This window comes from Drosophila teissieri, chromosome 3L, assembly GCF_016746235.2.
Source record: "Drosophila teissieri strain GT53w chromosome 3L, Prin_Dtei_1.1, whole genome shotgun sequence".
Classification (NCBI taxonomy): domain Eukaryota; kingdom Metazoa; phylum Arthropoda; class Insecta; order Diptera; family Drosophilidae; genus Drosophila; species Drosophila teissieri.
Window position 1 is genome coordinate 22,933,254 of NC_053031.1, and position 24,494 is coordinate 22,957,747.

The 24,494-nt window shown below is 45.0% G+C and overlaps 1 protein-coding gene across 1 annotated transcript in view; it reads right to left on the reverse strand.

The window, feature by feature from the left end:
* Positions 1-995: 995 nt before the first annotated feature.
* Positions 996-24,494, reverse strand: part of LOC122617411 (myb-like protein AA) — a 33,388-nt gene continuing 9,889 nt past the window's right edge. The window contains exons 2-4 of the mRNA XM_043793263.1: positions 14,768-14,806; positions 2,152-2,508; positions 996-1,048 (exon numbers count right to left, since the gene is read on the reverse strand). Coding sequence (XP_043649198.1) covers positions 996-1,048; positions 2,152-2,508; positions 14,768-14,806 — 449 coding nt within the window. The remainder of the gene's footprint in view (positions 1,049-2,151; positions 2,509-14,767; positions 14,807-24,494) is intronic.

Consider the following 24,494-nt stretch of genomic DNA (forward strand, 5'->3'; position numbering starts at 1 on the left):
GCTCCTTTGTTCTAGACCCACTTTGGGCGGCGTTTATTTGCATTTGCGTTTGTGTTTGCAGTAAAATCGAGGCAGGACAAGCCAGGGCCGACTGTAAAATTGGTAAATATCTATCGAACAATTGACAGTTAAGGGGAGGACCCCGGCAAAAAGCCCTAAAATTGACGGACAGCATTCTGGACATATGCAATGCTCCAATCCCAGCTCTCGTTATTTACGATGTGAGCGGAAAATAATGCCAAGATTTGTGACTGCAAAAAAAGGATTTAGCGCCGGCTTTACTTTTGGGTCCCATGCGTTCTTTTTCTGTCAATCAACCAAAAAAATCAAACGAGTTTCCTGGAATATATTGTAAAAAGCAGTCGCCGTAAGTGTGGAGTTAATTATATTAGATTAATTGGATGGCATGCTCTTCAAGGCACGTACCAACTAGCTTTAAAAAGAAAAGCATTGCTTTCGGTATCCTCGCTAATGTCCTGTAGCCAAACTAGTCAGCCAAGGACAATCCCCAAGTCAAAACAAAACACGCCAAGCAACAACAGTCGGCCACTCTTCTGGGATATAGCAAGGATGCAGCGTATAGAGCATCTTTGTCTGCTCATCCACAGCCGCGCCTGGTTGTAAAGATATAAAATCAGACAACTACAACAACGGAAAAGAGCCGAGCAGACAGGGCAGCCACGGAACCAGGGAAGCCAAAGGACAGGCGGTGGCTTCGTCCTGGTCCTCCGGGTTGTCAGCTGCAGCGGCGGCGATTTGTAGCGCCACAAGGATAATCACACTTTTAATCGTGATTTAAGTTTATGGCGCTGGGCGCTCGTTTAGTTTTCTGTTACTTGTTACTACTTCCCGGTTACGAGGACGATGCATCTTGCAGCGCCTGCCCTGATTTTTTCAATTCCTTTCTCACGGCTCCATCGGATCCGTCCTTCGGCGGACGAGGGGGCGGGACAGCTGTCTGCTTGTTAAGTTGGCCGCTTTCATTTTTATATTTTTTAATGATTTTTATTGCATAACTGGTGGCGTCTGCTCGACCTACGCCTCAGTCCTGGCCTGCCAGGCAATTGCACTTTGCCACATTTTATGGCCCTCCTAAGAAGCGAAGCCAAAAATGGCAGGAATACGATGCTGGTTCTCGGAAGTTGAGCAAACGATAGATAGATAGGGATCTGGCAGGAGTAGCTTCTCATTTCAGAACAGCTTTAAGCGGTAGACACTGAAACATCCGATTGGAATACTCTTACTCAGCTCGGTGATGATTCAATTCCCGGATAATCATGGCGATGATTCTGATTCCCGCATTCGCTAACTGCACCCACATAAATCTGAGAACCGCACTCCTTTTCCAAGCGCTTCCTGCGTAATTTGTTGCTAAACAAACTCTCGTTTACCTCTTGCTCTGACGGGGTCCGCTCGCCGGTTCGTTTACTTTTACAAATTATAAGCACTCACATAAATTTTACTTACTGCCGCCGGACTGGGCGCCCAGTTAGAGCCATGTTTCAGCTCCTGAGACTGAAGCTGACTTGAGCTACGGCCACCGAGCACTTTTTGTGAGACGTAATTAGAAGGAGAGACGCCCGCCCACTGGCCAACTTGAGGTGATGCGAGCAGGGTGGGAGGGGAATTGGCCACTTGAAATGCAAATTGCGTGCAAATTATGGCAAGCTGGCATCCAACCGGGCAGGTGAACAAGTTCCTCCGTCCGCTGCCCCTGATTCATTGCGAAGGTTCAGGAAAAGGAAATATTACTTGGAAGTTCCGGAAAGTTGTGTTTTTAATTGCACGAGTCTCCTAATTCAATTTGCAGCCCTGCATATAATGCAACCATCCGCGCAGTTCTCAATTTCTATATTTTCTCCAAAGTCGGTGAAATAAAACTTTAACTTTATATTAAAAAACGCAGAAATTTCGAGTTGACAGTTGTGCTTTTATTTGTATACAGACAGCAGATCAAATTTTTATCTACGTTGGGGTTAGTTAAATATTTTCAATTGCTTTTTATTCTGCCCATATTAACCAATTAATTAACAATGAATCGCGAGACGGACACCCTGTGCGAAGTCCATGCAACATTAGAGCGCAGTCTTTATACATATATAAATAATAATATAATAAATACACCAATCGCTCTATAAGTGCACTACTCACCGTTATTATGAGTTAGGAAGGCGTTGTCCGCTTCCGACGAGGATGATCCCTGGTGCTCATTGTTGGCGTTGGAGGAGGACGATGAGTTGGAGAAGTCGTAGGGATGGGTCAGGGTGTTGGTGCCGCCAGCGGAGGCAGCTAGGGCCTTGAACAGGTGGGCGGTGCGCTGCTGCGTCTGCGTCTGCTGCTGCAGCTGTTGCTGCTGTTGCTGCTGTTGCTGCTGCTGCGGCGGAATATAGGGATTGTTGTAGATGTTGCGACTGTCATTCGATGGCTGCAGGTTGTATTGGTTCTGCTGCTGCTGGAGCGTGTTATTGGCATTCAGAAGACCGTTGACCGTGAAATGCCGGGACTTGGCTAAAAGAAGAAGAAGAAGAGAGTATAAAATGTAAAATGGGTCCTGATGGAGGTACTAAGAAGTCGGTAAGGTAACGGGGAGCGGAACTTTTTCCATGTCATGGCAGTGGCTGCTTGCTCGCCTTCAGCCCGTGACTCCCCTCCTCCTTGCGCCTAATTGCATGCATTGAAATATGCAAATGAGCGCCGTGGTGTGTGAGTGTGTGAGTCTATGTGTTTGTGAGGGCTCGCTTCAATTAAAGCATTTTCGCAGTTAGCTCGTAAAGGTTTGAGGTTTTCACTTTTCCTCCGCTCATTGTCGTCGCCCATTGTTGCTTTTCTCATGTGAATTATGCATGGCAATAACAAAAACAACAACGCTGACATACCACCCCCAACCCCCAATGTTGCTGTTTTGCGGAAATAATGTTGACGCGGAAGCTGTGATAATGAAGCAGGCAAAAAGCAAAGTGTCGCCTCGGCCTATGCCCCGTCCCCTCCGATGCCCGCAAAAAAATTATGCTAACCCTTTCAATTTTCCACAAGCAACTCGCTCGGAAAAGTTTCTCCTTGCTGGCTGTTCCTGCCATTGTGGTTGTTGTTGTAGTGGTTGTTGCCGCTCTTTGCATATTAATTATGCATGTTTTGGTTGGTGTGAAGGCATCAACACATTGTTTGAATTTTAAGCAACACAAGCGACAAAATTAGGGGTAAACTGCTCGGGAGGGGACTGCCTCCATTCGGCCCTTTTCGGTTGGATTTTACACTGATTTGTTCAGTTTTTGGGAGCCAACTGTGTAAATATAAAGTGCAAAAGATAACAAGCTAATAACTTTGTTCATTTCTGGGCTGATATGTGTGGGTTTGGTTGTTATTAATGGAAGAATCCAAGGCGAAACTAATTGTACTCTATTTGACTGATTAGGAGCGATTTGATCAGCCACAAATTAAATACCATTCGTACTATATGCCCCCATCAAACGATTAAATCCAAACAATTACCCATTCACTGAACATTTCCCGCTTTAAAGGTCAGTTCTACTTGCTCATCGGCAAGCCATCAATGTCAATTTCCTGGAGATAAAAACTCAGGGGCAGCACGCGTCGCGGTTTAAAAAGCAATGGCAATAAATTTTCACTAGATCGAATTTATTGGTAAATCCCCACCGTAGGCGGCTTTATGACAGAAGCCACGCCAACTGGAATCAACCCGATGAGGCAGGGCCAAATCTGCGACGCGTCTAAATGTCAATAAAAAACACATTCGGCCACCCAGCGACTTCAGATGGGAAAAGGCAAATTTGCCTCGTTTAGCGAGGGAATAATGACACAAATCGCATAATTCGACGAGGCAGAAAGGGTTTAACTTGGGGTCGAGACGATGTGGGACAGGGAAACAAACAACAAAGAAGCCAAATTGTCGGCCCAGCGGAAGGCAAGAGAGCGTAACCCAAATGGCCTCATTCAGTAGACGCTTGGGGCACCAACTCCACTGAGGCAACAAAGTATGGGCAACAACAAAGGAATAAAGCATTTGCGTCTCAATGTGGCAAGGGAAAACTAGCGGCAACAAAAACAAAATAAATGTGTAAAAATTGTGTGGCAATAAAATTTGCGTAAATAGTCCAATTTACATTGAATGTTGCCCTTATTTATGGGGCCATGGCGCAATCAGGCTGCCCTGTAAGTGGGGCGGGAATCGCAATCGGAATTGGATGGCCGGCCGTTGTGGATGTGCTGTTGTTGTTTGCTGGCGTGCTAGTGAAGTGTAAATTTGCCAAATTTTGTTAAAAGCAAAATAAATAAAAATCGTATAAACGGGCAATGGCTGGAAACGAGACTGGGAATGGGCCTTTTGGGATCTTTGGACAGTGGCGAATAGTATTCTATTTTTCAGGATTATCAACGGAACATTTTCGAGCAGAAATGGGGCATAACTCAAGGGACGAAGAGGGATGTGTGTGGGAAAAGTTCAAGTTAAGTTTGGTGCTAGGGATGGAATGCCACGGGGGATTATGTAATCTTGGGCAATGCACGTAATTAATTCACCAACCAATCAATCCGCTGGCGAAGCTCCCTTTGTTTCGCCACAAACTTTCGCCAGACGAAAGCACTCAAAACTTTTCATTCACAATGCCCCAATCAGGTACCCACCAACAACAACTGGAGCAATTAACAATCGATGCAGCCAATTAACAATTAACAACGAACTGGGAATCCGAAATGAAAGCCAAGGAAAGTTGCTAGGGAAAAAACTTTGTGTAAAAAAATAAAGACCTGCGAGAGTACAACTTTTTAAACCGATTAACCCGTGCTCAAAGAATTCTATAAATTATTGACAAATCCTACATAAATATTTGATGTCCTCCGAAATGAATATTCCTGGGGCAGTCGCTTCGATTGATGCTCATCAACGATTCATGAATACCACTTCGTATTCACACGCACGACCCAATCAATACCAACTAATAATAGTCACACTCCCTAAATTGTTTTAAATTGGGCATTCAAATGGCAGCAATTATGGGAAGTTTGGGGGAGTGTAATCACCGAATCACAGTTCTTTAAGTTCCGTGCCACTTAGACACGCTTTTAGAACTAAGCGCATTAAAATTGCTTGAGGATTGGGACTGATCCAAAAACACTTGAACAGATGTCCTGGCATTTGAAATTCACAAAACTAAAAGCACTGGAAATGCGAATGCGAGTGCGAATGTGAATGCCGCTGACTCATCCTTTCCGTTTGGGAAATCGCAGCCAAGCTAGGGCCGCAAACACCTTGTTGTCCTGGCTGATGGCAGTGAAGCTGTCAGTGACAGTTGGTCCTTTTCACCCCGACGCATCCTCCGCGGCAAGGAAATTCGCACAGCTGAGCGAAGACGGCGCAGAAGTTATCCGCCTGAATAATTCCAACCAGGATTAGAGGTGGGGCGAAGGGGTCCGCTGGCCTCTAATGCATGTTTGGCATTTACATAATTTGCACTGGGTAGTCAGGGGTGCAGGCACTTGACTCTCACCAGTCTGAGCCTGGAAACCCAGCCAAGCCAAATATCAATTACATCCACGCAATCCGAACAACACTCGCAAAGGATCGGAAATGACACAACAAGCGAATTAATTGAAATCAATGCAAATGCCCAGGCAGGACCTCGCAGGACTCGACTTAAGGGTTGCATCCCTCCGCCGACGGATTGTGTTTTTCAATTTTCAGAGGCAATCGCATTTGTCAGCAGCTTAAGGTGCCCCTCCCGCACTCGCCCTCCGTTCACCATTGTTGTCAAACATGTCAAAGCAAAGGCAAGCATTCGGGCTCCCTTCCTTCATTTATTAGCGCGAGTTGAATCAGTTCTGTTTTTTCACCCGTCCGCTGATCTATGGATTCGATTTCGCGGTTTGCTGAGCACCGGCAGCGGGCAGATAACGCTCCGATAAGTAGAGTCCTGCTCATCAGTTCGTCCTTGCCAGCGGCGACGCTTTTAATGCTGTACATAACCCACTTGGACGGCGGTCCTCCCTTTGTGCAATATGTCAGTGTGTTTCCCGTTTTCGTAGCGATCATTCAGTGCCTCTGCGGGGCTTATTTATTGATTTAAAGAGTCCTTGAACATATGTGGTTGTTTTACAAAGGTTTCTATTAATTAAACGCCATATTCTACCTTTTATTGTGTTTAAATGGTGATTAAAAGAAAAACTAACTTAGAGAATAGGATATTAAAACACAACACCTCTTAACGAGGTGTAATAATATGCACCTTTAACGCAAAAGATTTAGTATCAGCATTTCTGAGAAAAATTAATTTGAATTTGACTTTATTAATACTTTAAAATATGTACATATTCTAACGATAAGAAAATGTTTTATATATTAAAGGTTCGACTTTTCCCCCAAATACTTCCACTTATTTCTTTATTTCTTGCATTCGTTTTCAACGAATTATAAAACAGTCTCTAAACTCCGAGTTTTGAAGATTTTCGTACTTCAACATAACGTTCTTTCTTGCAAACGAAAAATACTCTCAAAATATTGTTTTGGGAGTATCTTTTGAAGTCATTATATTTAAGCAAATGATGTGTCAATCAATGCGTATTTTAACAATTTTAACAAGCCATTCTTTAAGTTTTACTTTTACGCTGTCATCATATTCTCGCATTCGCTCGCTTTTTGCTTCGTTAAGCAGAAAGTAAAAAAATACGGAACATACTACAAAAACTATAATCCTCTATTACGTAAAATATTTTTCATTCTAAATGAGTCTTCGGATCCCGATAATAATGTTATGTTCTTTCAGATCACTTGTAACCTTGCTTGCGACCGCCTCCCCACTGGAAGTGCGCTTTCTTCTAAGTTTTGCGTAATTTCGAAATGCTAATGCTCGCTAGTCGCCCGGTATTCATTGACATATTCAACTCATTAAACCAACATTCACCGACGTTCAGACACAATTGCTGCCAACTCGACAGGAACGGAAAAGGTTAGAAAAGCATCGCCGGCTGGCGTTTCGACTTTGCCTTGCGGATATACATATTTGCCAGGCTAATAATAAACACCCAAATAAAGAAGTGGATGCGGGAAAAAACCGAGCCACGCAAATGATGAACGCGGTGCGCGTTCCAGTGTGCGAACAATGGACACAATGGGTAACAGGATCAAAAATCAGAAACCAGAGAGCCGCCACTACCAAATTCGGGGTGAGCCATCATTAAAACTGCGTCTCGCCCGAGTCGCACACGGGGTGTGCGGCTTCTCGGCCCAGGATGAACTAGAACTACCCTGGAGCGGAGATCAAAGCGAGCTGCAACTGCCATCAGCACGAGCATGTTTCCTCTTTTTACGGCCAGAGACTTATTACAGAAGCTGACATTGTGTCAAACACCGCGTAACGAGCGCGCCACACCTTTCGGCAATCCCAACTCAAATCGCCATCGGAGCTACGAGACCCGCCGAGCGTTGTGCGGTTCTCAGTCGCAATTATTGCGTTTGAATTGTCAACACCCCCGTGGAGAGATGGCAGTGGGAATGGGAATGCTATTCGGAATGGCAAAGGGAATGGAATGGGATTGGCAACAGGAGGGGACGGTGGTCAAAAGCGAAATACGCCACGGGTCATGTAGAACCAATCCGTCCCCTGCAATCAACTCTGGTATATATGTGTGTTTTTAACGCGCTGGGTGTCGATTGTTACAATAACATTGCCCAGAGCGCGGATTTGGGCCTTTAACGACGATGGTGATGATGACATCGTCGACTGGTTGCTGGCATCCCTGCCCTGATTCAGGCTCGGAGATGACCCCAAGGAGGTGTGGGAAATGTGTCATTATCTCTAGCAATTTCACTTCGTCCGTGTGTCTCTTAGCACCTTCTGTAATTTATGACAACGCTTTGATGGCAACTGATGGACCCTGATGATGATAATTGGCGGCAGCCAACCGGGTTGCTAATGGGGGTCATGAAGTTGTTGGCGGAACACCAACCAGGAGTATATGTTGACTTATCCCCACATCGATTTCCATTCATGCATGATACCGCTGCCGAAGCTGGTACCATTTATCAGCTTTTAATCCTGTACTTTGCGTCAACTTCCTGGAATTGATAGAGCCGCAGAGTAAACCTCCCATACCCACAGAGAAAAATCCGAGCTTAAAACGTAAATGAAGAGAGACAGTCATATAAGTCCAGTGGGTGGAGAAATGGCGGCCAATAAATCTGATTTATTGGTTTTCAAAACAGATTTTCGGAGCGCACGGAACAGAAACCACAATGCGAGTAAAACGAAATGAATGCAACCAGCACTCTTCCCGATGTTCGCCATGACACTTGTGGCCATACGGCCATATGGCTGAAAAACCGGAGCCCGATGTCCGAGGGGCAACTATGGCTGAAAAATCCATCAAAGTGGAGGACGGAGAACTCGCGCCGATGACACAAAGCGTGGAAGGATTAAGCCGCCGCAGTGCCGGCGAGAGACAATGGAAGTTCATCATGGCCAGAGGATGATGCCGACACTTGGCCGATGCTCGTCGGCAATTTGTCGCTCGTTTAGTTGAGTTGTGCGACAAAAATAGAATAAATGGCACAGATAATGGAAAAAATGGACAGCTGGATGGAAAGGGATGAGCATAAACCGCTGCCCTGGGCAGCAGCCACGTCCAGAGTCCGGCAGCTCCTGGTAATCCGACGATTAATTAAAAACGTTGTTCCCGGTAAAGGGCTTAAAAATTGAAATTGATTGCCGGCGCAGCTCGTTCGGCTTAGTTAAAGTTTTTCCGCGGCCCCCTCTGCTTTCGCTTTTCTTTTGCAATTTCAGGAATCTTCCACCGGTAAACAACAATAAATACAAATACAATCGCAGTTATTACTGGCAAATACTCCAGGGACCCGAAAGTCATCAGCAAGGAACAAGTCGACATCATTTTCATCGTCATCACCAATTACCACCTGAGCATGCGGAAAGTCGCTTAGCAAGCTTCCGAGAAATCCCTGGGGCCAGTTGCCGAGCATAAAAGTAAGAACAAAAGGAGGGCAAAATTACGGAAATCCATTTAAAAAAGTTCACAGAAGCTACAGGCAATTACCTTCGCCAGTTTTTAATTCTTATCAAATTTCCCCTGTTTGGCTGGCGAATATGGTCATTGGCTTATGGAGAAAATTCACATGCAAATCATCATGAATTGCGAACTACCCTTTGCAGAAAGCACACGCGCCGGGTATGATTTCCATCGAGTCAACCCCCACGTGGAATAGAATCAGGAAACTATCAAAGACCAGAGACCAGACCTTTCTCATATCAATTAGTTACGAGCGAGTACACTTGATTCATTAGGCTGATAATTACGAGCAGACAAGCCTGGGCAGTCAAAAGAACGACGCTGATGAGAACTCGACATGTTCCTAGCAAAGTTTCCCACGAAGGCGCCGAAAATAAAGCAAAAGCCAAACCAAACATATTTTGTCACGATGAGTGGGTGAAAGACAGAAAGGCGCAGATGAGGACGCGGATTTGGCGACGTCAAAAAATAATGTCAACCATTTCAAGCAGCGAAAGTCGAAGAATTAAAGCATTAGGTTGAAAGTGCAAGCACCGACAAAAGAGGAAAATAAGTGAAGAAAGCTGAGTTCCGGAAAGGGGAAAAGTGAAATGACAAAGTCAACAGCCGCGACAACAAATTGCCAAACGAGCGGAGCGTAAAACTCGACTTGGATCTTCAGGTGGGACGATGGCGCGGGTCGCCGGGATGGATGATGGTCGAGCCACTGCGAAGGGAATAATTTCTAAGGCAGAGCCCAAGCCAACCGACAATGAAGTGAATCCTTTCGGCACAAACCCTTTTAATTGGAATACAAAGGGAAGGCAGCGAAATTCGTTCGCTTTAAAGCGCGCAATATTGCACAATGGGATTGCTGCGTCTGTTGCCAAGACAATTGATTTCATCAGCCTTAAAACTCATCAGCCCGATCACTCATCCCCTAGCCCGTTGACTATCCTAAAATGGCCGTGTGTCTCGCAGTTTTGGCTCTTTCGTTCCCGAATTCGTGACGCATTTTTCCTTTGATTTCTATTAAATTATACCTTACGCTCTGATCAAAACCCGCCCTGGCCGAGTCTCTGCAAAACTGTCATATTTACCCCCGCGTAATTGTAGTTTGTTCAGAGGATGAGGCTTTGAGTATTTGCTCAGCAGATTCTGTTGACTGGTGGTTCCCGGTGCGTTGATGATGTGAAGTGATCCAAATTGAAATGTAATTTTGTGCCCAAGCAGGAAGCGGGATAATCTCTTTGACAAACAGCAAGGCCAGATGTATTCGATTCCCATAGATGCGCGGCCTTTGGCCCACTTTGTGGCTAAGTTCTGGCGCAGATCGATAGAATCGCTATACCCAATTATCACATAACAATTTCCGCTGCAGCTCAAGGAGGGCTCATTTCCCCCCACTCAAGTTTTAATTTCCTTTCAATTTATGCTGGAAATCGAGGTCGCCTCCCGATAAAAGAGCCATCCAACCAATTTGCCCAGCTCAGGAAAATCCGTATGTGTACCTAGATGGCTCCCCGGCAGTGGAGTTATGTACGGGTGCTTATTAGATGAAGCCTGGCCTCGACGTCGCTCGGAGTCGAGTGCTCAGGACGCATATCAATGGCCCCTGAGATGCTGGTGCGGGGTGGGGGGGAAGTTGGATGTGGAGCAGCATCAGCAAACAGCAAACAGCAGGAGAAAAAAACGCTTCAAGTGTCAATCAGTGACAACACAGACACCACACACGATGAAGCACGGGCTGATAGAAGCTAATCGATTTACGCTGTAATATTCAAAAAGTTTCCCATAAGGACCTGGCCCAGAGGTCGACCTAATCCACTGCGACTCCCTTGTGTGCTACCGCCGCCGTAATTTCCCAGTCACCGCCCCCATGTACACCCCATTTCGGGCCACGTGTTCCGAGATGGAGGATGCGTCCGGATCGGAGCCAGGGGCTTCGGGCCATGTGTGTCCTCGAAGCTGTCGTCTGTTTATCTGCCTGCATTTGTCGCATTAAAATTGAATAAAAAATCAATCTCAATTCTAGCATAATTTGATTCTTGCCTTCGATTATCGGAGTGGGAATGCTGTGAGCTGGGGGCAAATGAATAGCAGAATGCAGGGAAAACAGAAAATAAATAAATGATAATCTGTAAAGGCCTTTGCCTGTTCGACGGAGATATTTATGTGGCAAGTTTTTATTCCGAGAGGAGAAATGCTCCTTCTCAGCAACCATTCCGTTTCATTTCACTTCCCCCGCTGATGCTTCTTCTTTGAGTGCATTAGCAATCCTCTTTTTTTTGCTGGCATCGAATCTCTTACTTGAGCTTAGCACCAAATTCACTTGGCTCAAAGTTTATCCCTCCACTGGCTCTACCACTGCCACATGTGAGAAAGCTCGCAGGACTTTTATCTGTCCCCGATTATTCGGCTCCTTCGAGGGCTGCGCTTATTCCAATGCATTTAATAAAGTGTTTATTTCGGTTGCAACAAATTTGCCAGCTCAGTGCGGCGAGCGGAAACAATGCCAACTGGAAACCTGTGCACGACACAAAGGAAAATTGCTTTTCCGCCGCGCAGACACAGCGGCAGCCACATCCGCACATGGGGAAAATACCTCTCACGCTTGATGGCAGCGAAAATATGTGGCCATTCCTATCCGTAAAGCAGACAAGGAGATACGCCCTCCTGGCCAAACCATCGAAGTTTTTCCCGATGACGTATGGCCCTGGCCCGCTTCTAGAGATGCGTCCGTGCCTCCGTGGTGCCTCACGACGCCGTCTCGGGAAAACTTTTTACCCCCTCTGCCAGCATAGTTTTGATTTCTTCCCAACTTCCCTTTTACTTTTCTTTGCTTTTCTATTTGTCTTTCGGCGGATTCAACTGCGATTGGGTGGGCTGAGCGTGGGGCAGGCGATTCGGCTTGAGTGGCACATTATTTGATGATGCTTTTCGCGATTTTTTCGCACTTGAATGCCTGATTTTTATTAGTTGAATTCTTTACGGTTTTGCTGCGTTCCGCCTGCCAGCGAAAAGTTTCAGTTTCTTTGCTTTTCCGCCACTGTCTGCGAGGGAAAAGTTTTTCGTTCAGAGATTTGAAATATGGCTGGAGAATCGGCCGCCTCGAGTCGATAATCGAAAGTGCCTTTGTCTGGGCTCCTGGTCAGTTGATCACTTTTTCCCCGCGATTGGCTAGAGTGAGTCGATGGACACAATCATCTCTCGGAGAAAACAGCGTCACTCGCCAAAAAGCGCAAAATCCTGATGAAGAATGCCAAAGTAAAACAAACGAACCGACCGACGAAGAAACGGAAATGAAAGTCAATTTGAATACATTACCAATTCTAATTACGATTTTCAAGTACAACGAACGATGGCGACGGCCAGATGGGTGATCCGAGGGGGGAGAGGCGCCAAGTGCGATGGCTTGAATAATATAATATTGGCTACTAGGAAAGACGTCCTTAGCCAAAACCATCCGCTAACAGCCACGAAAACCACAAAGCATTCAAATTGGAAATTTAAAAAGCGAATGGACAGCAGGGCGACTGACGTCCAAGGGGAGGAGGAATGCTCGCTGACCAACAGATTAGCCGGAAAGCCGAGAAGAGGAAAAGCTGTGAAGTTTCACAGCCAGTGACAGGAAAATGGCGGCCACGAATCGTATTTGAATACATCAGCATTGCCGAGTAACCGGGAGTCATGGAAGGGAATCGCTCAAGGAGTAGGGTATCCGCCATTCACCACAGCGCCTTCCCGTCTAGGTCGGGCGAGGAGTGGGAACCCTTGTTCGCTGAGATCCGCATTTCGTTAAATTAAAAATTCAAATACTTTGCGTTATCGCTTTAGACGCAGCTTAAGCCACCTGCCAGAATCTATACCCCGCCGGAGCACCCAGGCAATCACTCCCCCAAACACTTGACTTTGGGCCACAAACATAAAAGTTTGGCTGCGAGCCTCGCTTATTATGCAGGCTCCTTCCTATTCCTCCCCTGTGCCAATGCCAAGGTCTTGGATCGGTCCACTCCTCGTTCTGGGAAGCCATATCATATACCACTTGAGGAAGGGAGAGTACCGAATTAGAAATGAAAATTAAGTAAATATCATAATATGTTGCCACCTGGCTGGCGGTGGAAGCGGCTCCCCCCCACTCCGGTTTCGGTTTGGCAAATAAATGATAAGCATTACATTTCATATTCATTATTTGATAACGTGCAGCGTGGAATAAAAATGAAAATGCCAGCGGAAATGAAAATGTAGCCTCCGTGTTTGCGTTCAGGACGTGGACTGTGCACAGGCGGAGTTCAGGAGGCCAGACAAGAGGTTGGATTAAATGTTTGCCTAAGTGAAATATGTTAAATGCTATGATATGTGCGGCTGCCTTGGTGCTCGACTCCTTCGATGTCATGATTTATGATATTAGAGATGGGTTTTTGTGCCTACGGTATGGCTTGCAGCTCATCTCCGACCATGAGCTCCAAGGATAATTATGAAGAGTTCAGCAGACGCCAGCCGAATCCATTTATCACATTAGCCCAATAGACTAATTCTGTTAAAAGCATATAAGCACCCCAAAAATGAATCCATTCAATGGGCCACAAGCATGCAAAGAGTTGGTTTTTTCTGCTGTTTCTGATCCGTCGAAAGTCGAATCGCCACATTCATCAGAATGTAATAAAGACAACAGCCAAGTGGCGGGATTCGAGGTTGAAACTTTTTGTGATATAAGTACATATGTACATAGCCAGAAGGAAACGATAGATTTCCCACATAAGACATTCGTTGATTCTCTCTTCAAATCACGAAGAATGGTCAACCAAATCAAAAGGAGCAGACTTGAATGGAGCTCTCTGCGACTCCGCACTCAACTTTATTGCATTTCAGTGATATCCCCGGCGTCTCCTCTGCCAAATCAGAGAATCTGTGATTCCACCAGCACGAAAGCACAGACAAGTGCCTGGAAAACTGAGGTGGAAGCCCCTCCGGAAAAGCCGAGAGCAGCACAGAACTCAGATGGAGGCGTGTGTGTTCGCTTAGCGTGAAATTATGAGCGCTTTTACAGCGCAAACAGCAGCACGGGCGAATGTCACCGACAAGCTTAAGCTGCTTAAAACAAGCCATTGCCTCAAGTGTTGGGTGGGGGTGGGGGTACAGGTGGGGGTACAGGTGGGTTAGTTAAGGGAGGGAAAGTGAAAGTGTCAAGGATGCGGCAAGCGTTCATAGCCAAATTAAATTGCTCCCTGGAAGGAGTCAAACGAGAAGGGGAGAGCCGGGCGCCAAGTGAAAGGATAATGCGAGCATAAAAACATTTTTAATGAAATCGAGACGACGACTTCCAACGGAGAAGGCATCGTCTAAGACAGTAGCAAGTGTGTTTTAATTTAAACCTGGGATTTACCTTGCAAAACCCGTTCGCCTTTGAAGGAAAAGGAGGGGGGGGGGTCATATCTTCCCCCTCGCCAGCGCATTAATTTCATCCTGCTTGAAAATTTTAATTAATTTTCAGCTTGATTGCGTTTTAAAGAGCCGCTTGGTTTATGTTTTGAGGGGCTTGCTGATGTGTTGTGTTGTGGCTGCCTTGGGCCTGGGAATTTATAGTTATTGCGGTGAGCAGCGGGGAGGAATAAACTTTGCGGGTCAGACCTTTGTTTCGGTCGCTTTGAGGGGGCAGAACAAATTTCGGTTTGTAACCATCACAGACTACTTACATCTCCAGTGGCTTCTTAATTAATTTTTGATCGAAAAGCGGTGCTATACGGAAACTCACCTTTGCTGGTGTGCCTGTCCAAGTTTGGATCCTTGAGACCTGTAAGAGTAGAAAGGCATTCTGTTACTTTCTAGTTACACATCTGTAGTCGTAATCTAATGTATAGATAAGGAACAACTAATTTACGGATAGTGAACAAGCATCATGAGAATATCCGCTAATTGGCCATACATCGCAGTTTTTTGACGATAGACAAGAAACGAAACGGATTGAAACTGAGAGAGATATCAATGGTTAGAAAAGGTCTGTGGGCTCGTTTATCGTGACTCAGAAAACTGCATAGTATTTTGGATTTGGGCTCCAAACCATTAGTCAGAAGTTATATAAAGTTTAACAAGTTGGCCAAATGAATGGTTATCAAGAAGTCGAGGTATTTTGCACTGGGCTATCATATAGTTCGTAAGCCGTTTTTGACAATTTTATTTCAAGTTCATTCGACGCGACATTTAATTAATTTTCAGCTATCACCGCCAAAGGCGTCTGCTCTTTATTCACTTAGAGTACTCATTCTCCCTCGATTTGGTACATAGATGTCTACCCAATGTAGGGAAAAACCACAAAATGTTTGCGGATATCATCGGATATTTTAATGCCCTGACAGTGGGAAAATTTATAAAGAGACCAAAATATTTATTTCCACTGTGCAGGTTAGGAAATCAATACAACTAGGTAGATACCGACTACTTTTTTGATAATATAATTCTGTGGAAATTTTTGTATACTCTGCATCAAATTATTTATTAAAGAAACATTTAAAAAAAAATTGTTATTTTTATTATTATTTATTTATTTTTTACATAGAACCCTTTATTTATGCACACTTCATCTTGTCTAATTCACAACGCGTAATAAAGTAATGAAGTTTTGTTTAAGACCAAAAAGCGATATATTACCATGAATGCTTCATGGAAGGGTATTTAAGCCAAATGCTGATGTGCTCCTTTAAATAATTCGCTGGACAAAATTGCAGTCTTATGGGAAAATTCCCCACATGCCGCAGACTTTGCGGTATTGGTCGACCGAAAGAGAAAAACTTGTAATGGGGCTTTTGGGAAGACGAGGGGACAGAGATAATGTGGTTAAGGTTTAATTGCAGTTGAGCTGCTAAGGTCACACAGGTCTGGAGAAAGGAAATAAACGGGAAAAAGTGGCAAATAAATATAATAAGATTAAAAAAAAAGCCGAGACCGGTCGGGATAAAGCATCTGAGGAATACAGCGAGATATCATAAACTTCATGTTGAGTTAATATTCGTCAGAAGGGTCTTAAGTTTTATGAGCCCTTACTCTCTTCAAATCTCGATTAATTATGGCCTAGACATCATAAAATTTGATGTTTTCATCTTGTAAATTGTCTATAGAGCGTGTTGGCAAAAGAGGGGCTGTTAAGTAAATTATCACGTCATGTGGCAAAAATGGATGAGTGAGTGGGGAGGGCAAATCTAGATCCATGTGAAAGTTTTATGTCAGCTACGTGCTCATAAATTTCGCAGCGTTTTTCGCCCTCAAACATTTGTGGCCTGAATCGTTTTAGTGACTTCTAAAATTAGCAGCAGCTGGGGATGAGAGGAATCAAAATGGGGGTGTAGTGGCTGTTGTTGCTGGGTTAATTAGAAAAGTTGCCAATGCTCGAGTTGCACTCCATTCGGGAGTTCATCGAACTGAGTAGAAGCTTTGGGAGTTTCGCCATTAGCTGCAAGTCCTTCAACAAACTTTAAATATGCATTGGCCCCGCCGGAGAAGCGAGCTGTGCTCACCCAGATTTTACAATCATACAATCAGCTCATGTCAATTGCAATCACTTAATTCCCGGCCGCCCTCCGATTCCTCCTGTGCCGCCCAAAACCAGGCAATGGGCCCTGGGCAAACATTTTTGAGAGAGCTCTCGCAATCCGCACACTTAAAATATTTACGCAATCAAAATTAATGCAACTGTCATGTTTTCCCCTCCGCAGGCTGGAATCCACCCATTATTCAACCTTTTTTCCCCTTATTCCCCCTGTCGGAATGCATTTAGCGTTAAATGCAAATACACTTTAGAACTGTAGCCGACCGCCGGTGAGCCCGATTCCCGCTCCTCCTTTGTCCGAACTCGTTTAAATTTAAACAGTAAAACCAAACTCATTACCAACAAAAAGCGCAGGATCAGTCACCAGTGGTGGAATCGACTCTGTGCAGATATAAGGCGCCAATTGGCAAAACTTTACTTCCTGAATCATTTTGTATTTAAATACTATAAAAAGACAACTTGATTACGTCTCCCCCTTCATCACTAGGGAAGAATGAATGCTAGCTTCATAATTGGATCCGGTGGTCCCTGTCCTATGATCTTTCAACTAACTACTACTAGTAACTATATTCCTCTGCATTTGGGAATATAGCTCGCGACATTATAAAGTCCTTTAGCTGTGCAAACTAGATTCAACAGGCCTAAAACCTCAGCGGAGTAGAGTCCGCTCCTGACTTGGGTGGATGACATCGTTGAAATTACCAAAATGTCCTTTTGCGAAATTTTGTGGACATTGAAAATCGCTTTGATTGAACCGCATGCCATGCAGACAACAGATACAGTTGCATGTCGATGGGCGCTGGACAATTGCCACACATAAAACAAACACGAGCCCCTTAGTCCTGCGGATCCTGCCCACAAGCCACCGCACTCCACCCCTCGCCAACGGGCCGTGGCTGCAGGAACAACTCCGAAATCCACTCGGCAATTGCAGCTGCAAATGCGCTTCACTGCACTTACAATGCACATCGGGTGCGGGGAGGTTTGAAGGAGGTTTGAAGGTGTGGAAGAGGGTTGCGATGCAAAGTCCGTAAATTGTCCAGCAGCGAATGCGGATTGGGAATTGGTTTTATGTCGCTTGCGCCTCAATGGAGATGCATTTTACACTGCCCTGCTAATCTCCGAGCGTGGCGAAAGCGAAAGCTGGCCTTCTCGTCCCATAGGACTCCCGTCCTCTGGGCTCCATCTCCATCTCTAACGACACACCCATTCCTCCTCCTAAAGGACGCCAGTTGACTTTGAAAATCAATTAACAACATCAAACAGAAGCCGCATGCTGACGTGGACAGCTGTCGGCCAGCCCCAGAGCACCTCCTTCATCCCTAGCCGTGATCCTGGTTCTGCTGGTTCTGTTTCTGGTCTTGGTACTGGTGCCCCTCCTGCTGAAGTGCGTAAATTGCAACTGTAAATCAAATATGACAACGCGAACGGCGGCAAAATCTGCATGTGTGTCAGTCACATTAATTGTCCACGCCCCCTTCCCGGCGCTGGTGGCGGATGGGCGTGGGCGTGGGTGGGGCGATTGTACTTTATTGTTGTGTTAATGAGTGTGCATAGGCAGCTCGGTGGATGTGAAGCGGATTGCAATGCGCTGATGTGACATAAAAATATGTTACAGTGGGCGAGCAGGGTTGAACATTTAATTAATTGTGTAGAAAAGTTGCACAAAATATCGAATATTAATTGTATATTAATAACGTAAATAATTATGGGTCCCTTCTGCATTCCCTGCGATCTATGTCGGTTTCCCTTTGCAACATATTTGAGCGTCAGTTCAAACAGGACTCCTGCCTTCAATAAAGAAAAACCCCGGATTCGAGACGCGACAACAAACAGAAAGCGGAAGACAAACAAGTGACGAGGAAAAAGCAGGGAAATGCTTTTAAGTCGTGCAGTACGAGTACAGTAGAATATTCCTGCTTGTTAACTTTCGCCAGATATTGATGCAATGCCAACCGGGCGATCAATAACCGGTAAAAGCCCAAGCGGAGAAGAAGTTCTCCTCTAATTTTCCATTTCCCGTCAATGCAAATTTATGTCGCAATTGAGACTTCAAATCCGTTCGGAGAATACAAGGGAGGTCGATTTCTTGCCCAGATTTTATATCAATATTTGGGCGAGCAGCTTGTGATTCATGTTTGCCTCTCGCTTATGTTTATGAAATATTTATTTTGCGACATTTATCCAGACCAGACACTAAACTCCGAATGCGGGTTTAGTCGGGATTTATGAACATATGATGTTTAATTGAAATAGGTTGACCTTGTTCTCTGTCATCCGCCCAGTGATTATACTTTTCCCCAATATGCAAAGTCATGTAGCGAACTCCACTGCGTATTCGTGATATGCATTCCTGGGTTTCTTCCTGGTCTTGGTCCTCCCGCCTTCCTCGTGTTTTGCATATTGTTTACATCTTTCGAGTTGCCGTCTCCGTTCCTGCTCCTGCTTATGCAATCAGCACAGGAGGCGGATGATACCCGGTTGACCTCTGGACCCTTGTCTTTCTAGAAGTCCGATGTGCAATATCGAATTTATCTCACGGTTACAATATTTAATTTGCTCTTACACAAATTGTTGCCTTTTACGTTTTGTCCTTTAGCAATCAAGTGGGCGAACTGTAACAGCTCCGTCCCTCCTCCGCATTCAATTACGCATCCTGCATTCTATAGACATTTTACATTTACATCTTAAGTAAATAAAATAAACGGCCATTGTTTTATAGCTGAAAATAAAGCTTTATTTTCAAAAAAATGGTTTCTGTATGTATACACATGACTGTGGACTGCAGACCGCGTAGTGACGAAGCGAAGGAGAGTGTGTAAAGGCTTAGATTTCTTGAAAAGTATGTACCAGGCAGAAGAAAGCGTTTCCGACCAAATAAAGTATGTATATATACTCTTGATCAGGAACAATAGCCGAGTTGGTCTGTCCGTCCGTCTGTCTGTCCGTATGAACGCCGAGATCTAAGGAACTATAAAATGTAGAAAGTTGAGATTAAATATGCAGACTTCAGAGACATAGACGCAGAGCAAGTTTCTTGACCCATGTTACCACGCCGAATCGAACGCCCCCAAACCGCAAAAAAATGTCATTGTTAAAATTTCTCCATCATAGTCGGTGATCTCAACTATAGCGTTCTCTCTTGTTTTTAACTCGTTAGGTGTTTGCGGTTCATATGAATGACCTTCCCTTTAATGTTCAAATCTTAAAATTTTTTTAGAAGAACAGATTTTTTATTCAGAAAATTTGTTTCCTAAAAAACAAGAGAGAGCGCTATAGTCGTTTCCTCTAGCCATATCGACAGAATTGGCAAGTCAAATAAATAAACTAAAAACAAATCGAACAACTTTTCCGAATTGGAGACTTGTTAGAGTCGGCGAGGCAATGTTCTTGTCATTAGAATCTGCATGCATGATCTTAACTATTTAGCTTTTACTTACCGCGAAGACGGTATTCGTAAGGACAGACGATCGGACATACGGACATGACAAAATTGACTCGGCAGGTAATCCGGATATGTAATAGAATGTACATACATTCTAGGATCGTAAACGCTGACATTTACCTTATCAACGAATCTTGTATTATCCTTTAGAAGTTGAGCACTGTTTATCCGTGGAGCTTTTATACAACATAATATCCACAGCAACAACGAAGCAATAGAGAAGCCGGAGACAGCGATCAATTTTCGGATTGCCTGTGGACAGGAAGCAGTTTGGTGCGCGTAGAAATTTTCCACAGGCAACTTGGCATCCTAGAAGGGATATGAAGGGGACCAGAGGACCCGACCAGCACACAGCATATTGCAAGGTGGAAAATTTATAATTTGCGAAATTGCCACACTCACATACGGGCCCACGCACGTTGGCAGCATGTTTAATGGGCATTCAGTGCTGTCTCTCACCCCGTCTTCCACCCCTTTCAACCTCTTGCAGGTCTTGCTGCCTTAAATTATGTTAACCTCAAACGAGACGATCCCGACCTCCCGAAACGACCCGTGTACAAAGTTCGATTTAAGGCCTCGTTTATTTTGCCATCCTTGCAGAGGACGAGAGGTGGAGGGGAGCCAGCCAGTCGTCTCGTTGCATGTTGCAAAAGTTGTTGCTGTTGCACAACCGCATGCCACAACATGCACCCTGACTGGACGACCTGGGGGACTGGGGTTACGGCCGGGTCTGGGCAGGGACTAGGGTTACGTCTGACATGCCCCACTTGGCAATTGCCAAAACTATTTGTTTACATATTTAGAGCAGGACAAAGAAGAAAGCCGGCAGGGCATGTTGTCAAGGCATGTTAACTTTGAAATATGCGCATTTAAACGGATGTGCTTCAGGGAAGCATTTCTTAGCACCTACACTAAGCAGCCACAAGGATATTGATATGATAGATTCCCTCTTTGGTACTCACCAATTAGGCATCATGAACAGCAGAAATGCAATGTAATAATGAAATAATTTGTAATTGAGTGGGGAAACCCACTCCACGCATTCTGCAATCAAAGCTCATCTCTTAAGACTTAATTAAGCCATTTGCTGCACGTTTTGACAATTCAAAAATTGTGACCCATTCAGCGCTTTTAACCTTCTAACATATTACTTCTTCGCCTTATCGGCGACTGCCACCAAACGCAAAACTGAAGAGGCCAAAGCCTCACTTAAATCGCCGAATGGGAGAGTAATGTGAATCGCGCCGCAGAACAAGGCGGGTTTCATCCCCCTGTGAGTGGGGAAAGGAAACTGGGTGCCCTCTGGGCACAGAATTCGAAGAAAAATCACGCGCGCTTATCAGACGCCGTAACCTTAGCCAAACCCTCGCAATTAACGCCCATTGGGCTGTCAGTATGAAAAGTGAGCGATGGGGAAAACCCCGGGGAATTGCCGCGATGGTAGTCTTGAGCAACTGCGAAATGATTTGCAAACGACGCGCGGCCGCAATCGAACTCCAATTCCGACTTCCAAGTCTCCACTCCACCAGTGGCTACAAATTTTAATTGCTTCACCGATACGGGCGTTGCGTGGCGGGCCCCCGAGGAGCCAGGCTGCGTCATGGCAATAGGTCGCATTGATAAGAGAGTCACGTTCTGGTCCTGGCAAAGGAAAGACAATGTTGTTGCTGTCTTCATTATCAATGACAGAGGCGAACGAAAATGAGTTGGCGCAGGATACAATGGTTACTCTTTATTGCCGCTGCCTATGCCTCTGAGTCAAATTGATAAGAGGCCGAAAATGACTTGAAGAACAATAAACGTGGGCATGAAACGAGTAAGGAAGGCGCCGATTCGAGTGGGGGAATACCAATGGGCGGTGCATAAACAGAACGTTTGAGACGTCTTAATGGGGGCAGGAGCCATTCTTCGATAGCTTCCTTGCACTCTGTGGATCTCGTGGAGAAATGTCAACCGCCCTAAGGTGGAATCTTTTGTGCCGAAAACACTTTCGAGCACTTTCGGAGCAGTGAGAAACTTTTTGTGAAGATAACTTTCTAAAGGTGGGGAGCTGAGCCCCGGAGCTGAAATATGAACTGCATCCCACCTTCTACTCACCGCAACATTGTTACGGCTTAGAGTTATCCCCAGCGTCATATCTTTAAGTTGACCAATGTGCTTTCTCAGCCACGGCCAAGAAAGTCCATCGAGTCTTCCCTCCCAAAACCGACTAATTTCACAGCTAAGTAAAGTAGCCAAGAACTTGACAGTCATTTAATAAAATTTTATTTTCACCCATCATTTTGGGATCCTCAAGTAAAAGCAACGCAAGGAAAGTCGGAGACCGCTGCAAGTCCCACAATTTTGATGCGCAACAAAATTTTATGAAATACTTGGAGAGCAAATTTTATGTGAGTTGGCGGCCATAAAATTTTAGCGCTAGCAAAAGTCACTGAAGAGCTTCCAGCGGTTTCGCCGGACTCCCCCTCAGCTTTCCTGGTCTCTGGGTCCCTGGGCTCGCCTTTGGCTAATAATACCGGAGCATTTACACCTTTATGGGGTGTACTTAGAAACGTTTATTTATGCTAATGGCGGAAGTGGACGAGGGATGAAGAGGGGCCAAGTCCTGTCACTAATTCCACCCCGAAGCACTGTAAAAACATGGGATAGTGAGCTTAAGATTTGAGCAGGTAAAGTTGGCAAGATGTGCAGAGTGTGCGTATATTTCATCACACCACTCGGAAAGTTTGGGGCCCACCCTCATCTCTTGACCTTCCCGGCTCCCCTCGCATATCCTGCCCTCGCATATCCTACCCTCGCATATCCTGCCCTCCAGATCCTGCCCTAGCCCGGCGGACAACGACTTTCGTGCTTCACATTCTTGTCTCGAATGTGTTTGTAATTTCCCTAGAGTGTGTTTGACTTTGACGACTTAAGTTGTAAAACTTTAACATTATCATTTTCACTACGACCAGGACCAGCAGCAGGCCACAAGCATGGGACACGCGCAGATCCTTGGAGCATGTGTGTGCTGCCGGACGAGTCTCCTCCTTGAAATGTTGGTCCTGGGCCAGACAGACATTTTGATGATGTTGACCTTCGCTGCTTTTACTTTCACCGCACAGCCTCGTTGCTCCGCCTCCTTTAAAGTTTTCTGCGACCTCTGGATATTGTTGTCATATCGTATTACAGCCAAAAGAGAGAGAAACGCCTATAAAGGCCATTAGAGAGCGGAAAAGTTCAGGGAGGCCGCCACCTCTGGGGTAGCCCTAGGTCGAATTACGAAATCCCAAACCGATATTTGGTAAATTCTTCTCACATGTGTCAATTAGTTCAATCAGAAGGCAAATACACATCGACCACATGCACCATCCCCTGACGATCCACCCCAGAATTTCAGCCCGAATCGAATGTCATTTTAAAGGTTTCCATCTGGCGGCTGTGGGTTTTTTCTCAACCAAAAGTAACAAATAACCACGGAAATAAGGTAAGTCTCGACTGTGACAGAACATCCCTTAAGCAAAACAATGTCACAAATATTGTTTTTTTAATTTTCATGGAACATTGATAACTTTTTTTAGAGTCTGCATGCTGAATCTCAACTTTCTAGCTTTTGTAGTTCCTGAGATCTCGACGTTCATACGGACGGACAGACAGACGGACGGACATGGCCAAATCGACTCGGCTATTGATCCTGATCAAGAATACTTTTCAACGAATCTAGTTTACTCTTGTACTCTACCGAGTCGTGCGCAATTCCACGAGTTGAGTAACGGGTATCTGATAATCGAAGAACTCGGCCAATTGTGCTTCATCAATGCCACTTGAAACGTATTCCAGAAATTAACAGTACTCTGCATGTTTTCAAGTTTTAAATAGATTACATTGTTTAATAGATTATCATCAATATGTAATCAATACAGTTTGGGAAACGAAGAAAGGATGGATTTCCGAAAAGGTTGTATCGAATTTTTTCCGGCTCAGATCATTCCGAAAAAGGTCAAAACTGCAGAACGGATATTAACTTCATGCATTGTGTACATAATACAAGGTATTTTCCCCTGCATCGAATCCACGGGATTTGTTACTCTGAATTCATATTTTTCTCACACATTGAATCAATTTTCACGGATTTTCCCTATCTCAGATAAATGTTAACCTGATATTAAGCTCGCTCAGCTTATCGCGACCCGTAAATTGTAATCAAATTGTGCGAGGAGTCAATCTGATTTATGCATTTCCCATAGCCAATGGCTCAGCTTTCGTATGGGCACAACTACCCCAACCCAGATTCTGCTCGAAAGCCAATAAGTAAACACATCAGCAGCGTTCGAAAATTACCGGGCCACCCTTTCACCCGCGTGCAAGGAGTCTCCGTCTCGAAGGACGTAATCAGCTCTATATCGTAAATCTCGACAAGCTGCTTATCTGATGCAGTGTGAGCGGAGTTTCAAGGATCCGTATCCTGATTAGCATCTCCAGCTTGTGTTCACAGGCAGAAATCCGGTCTTTGGC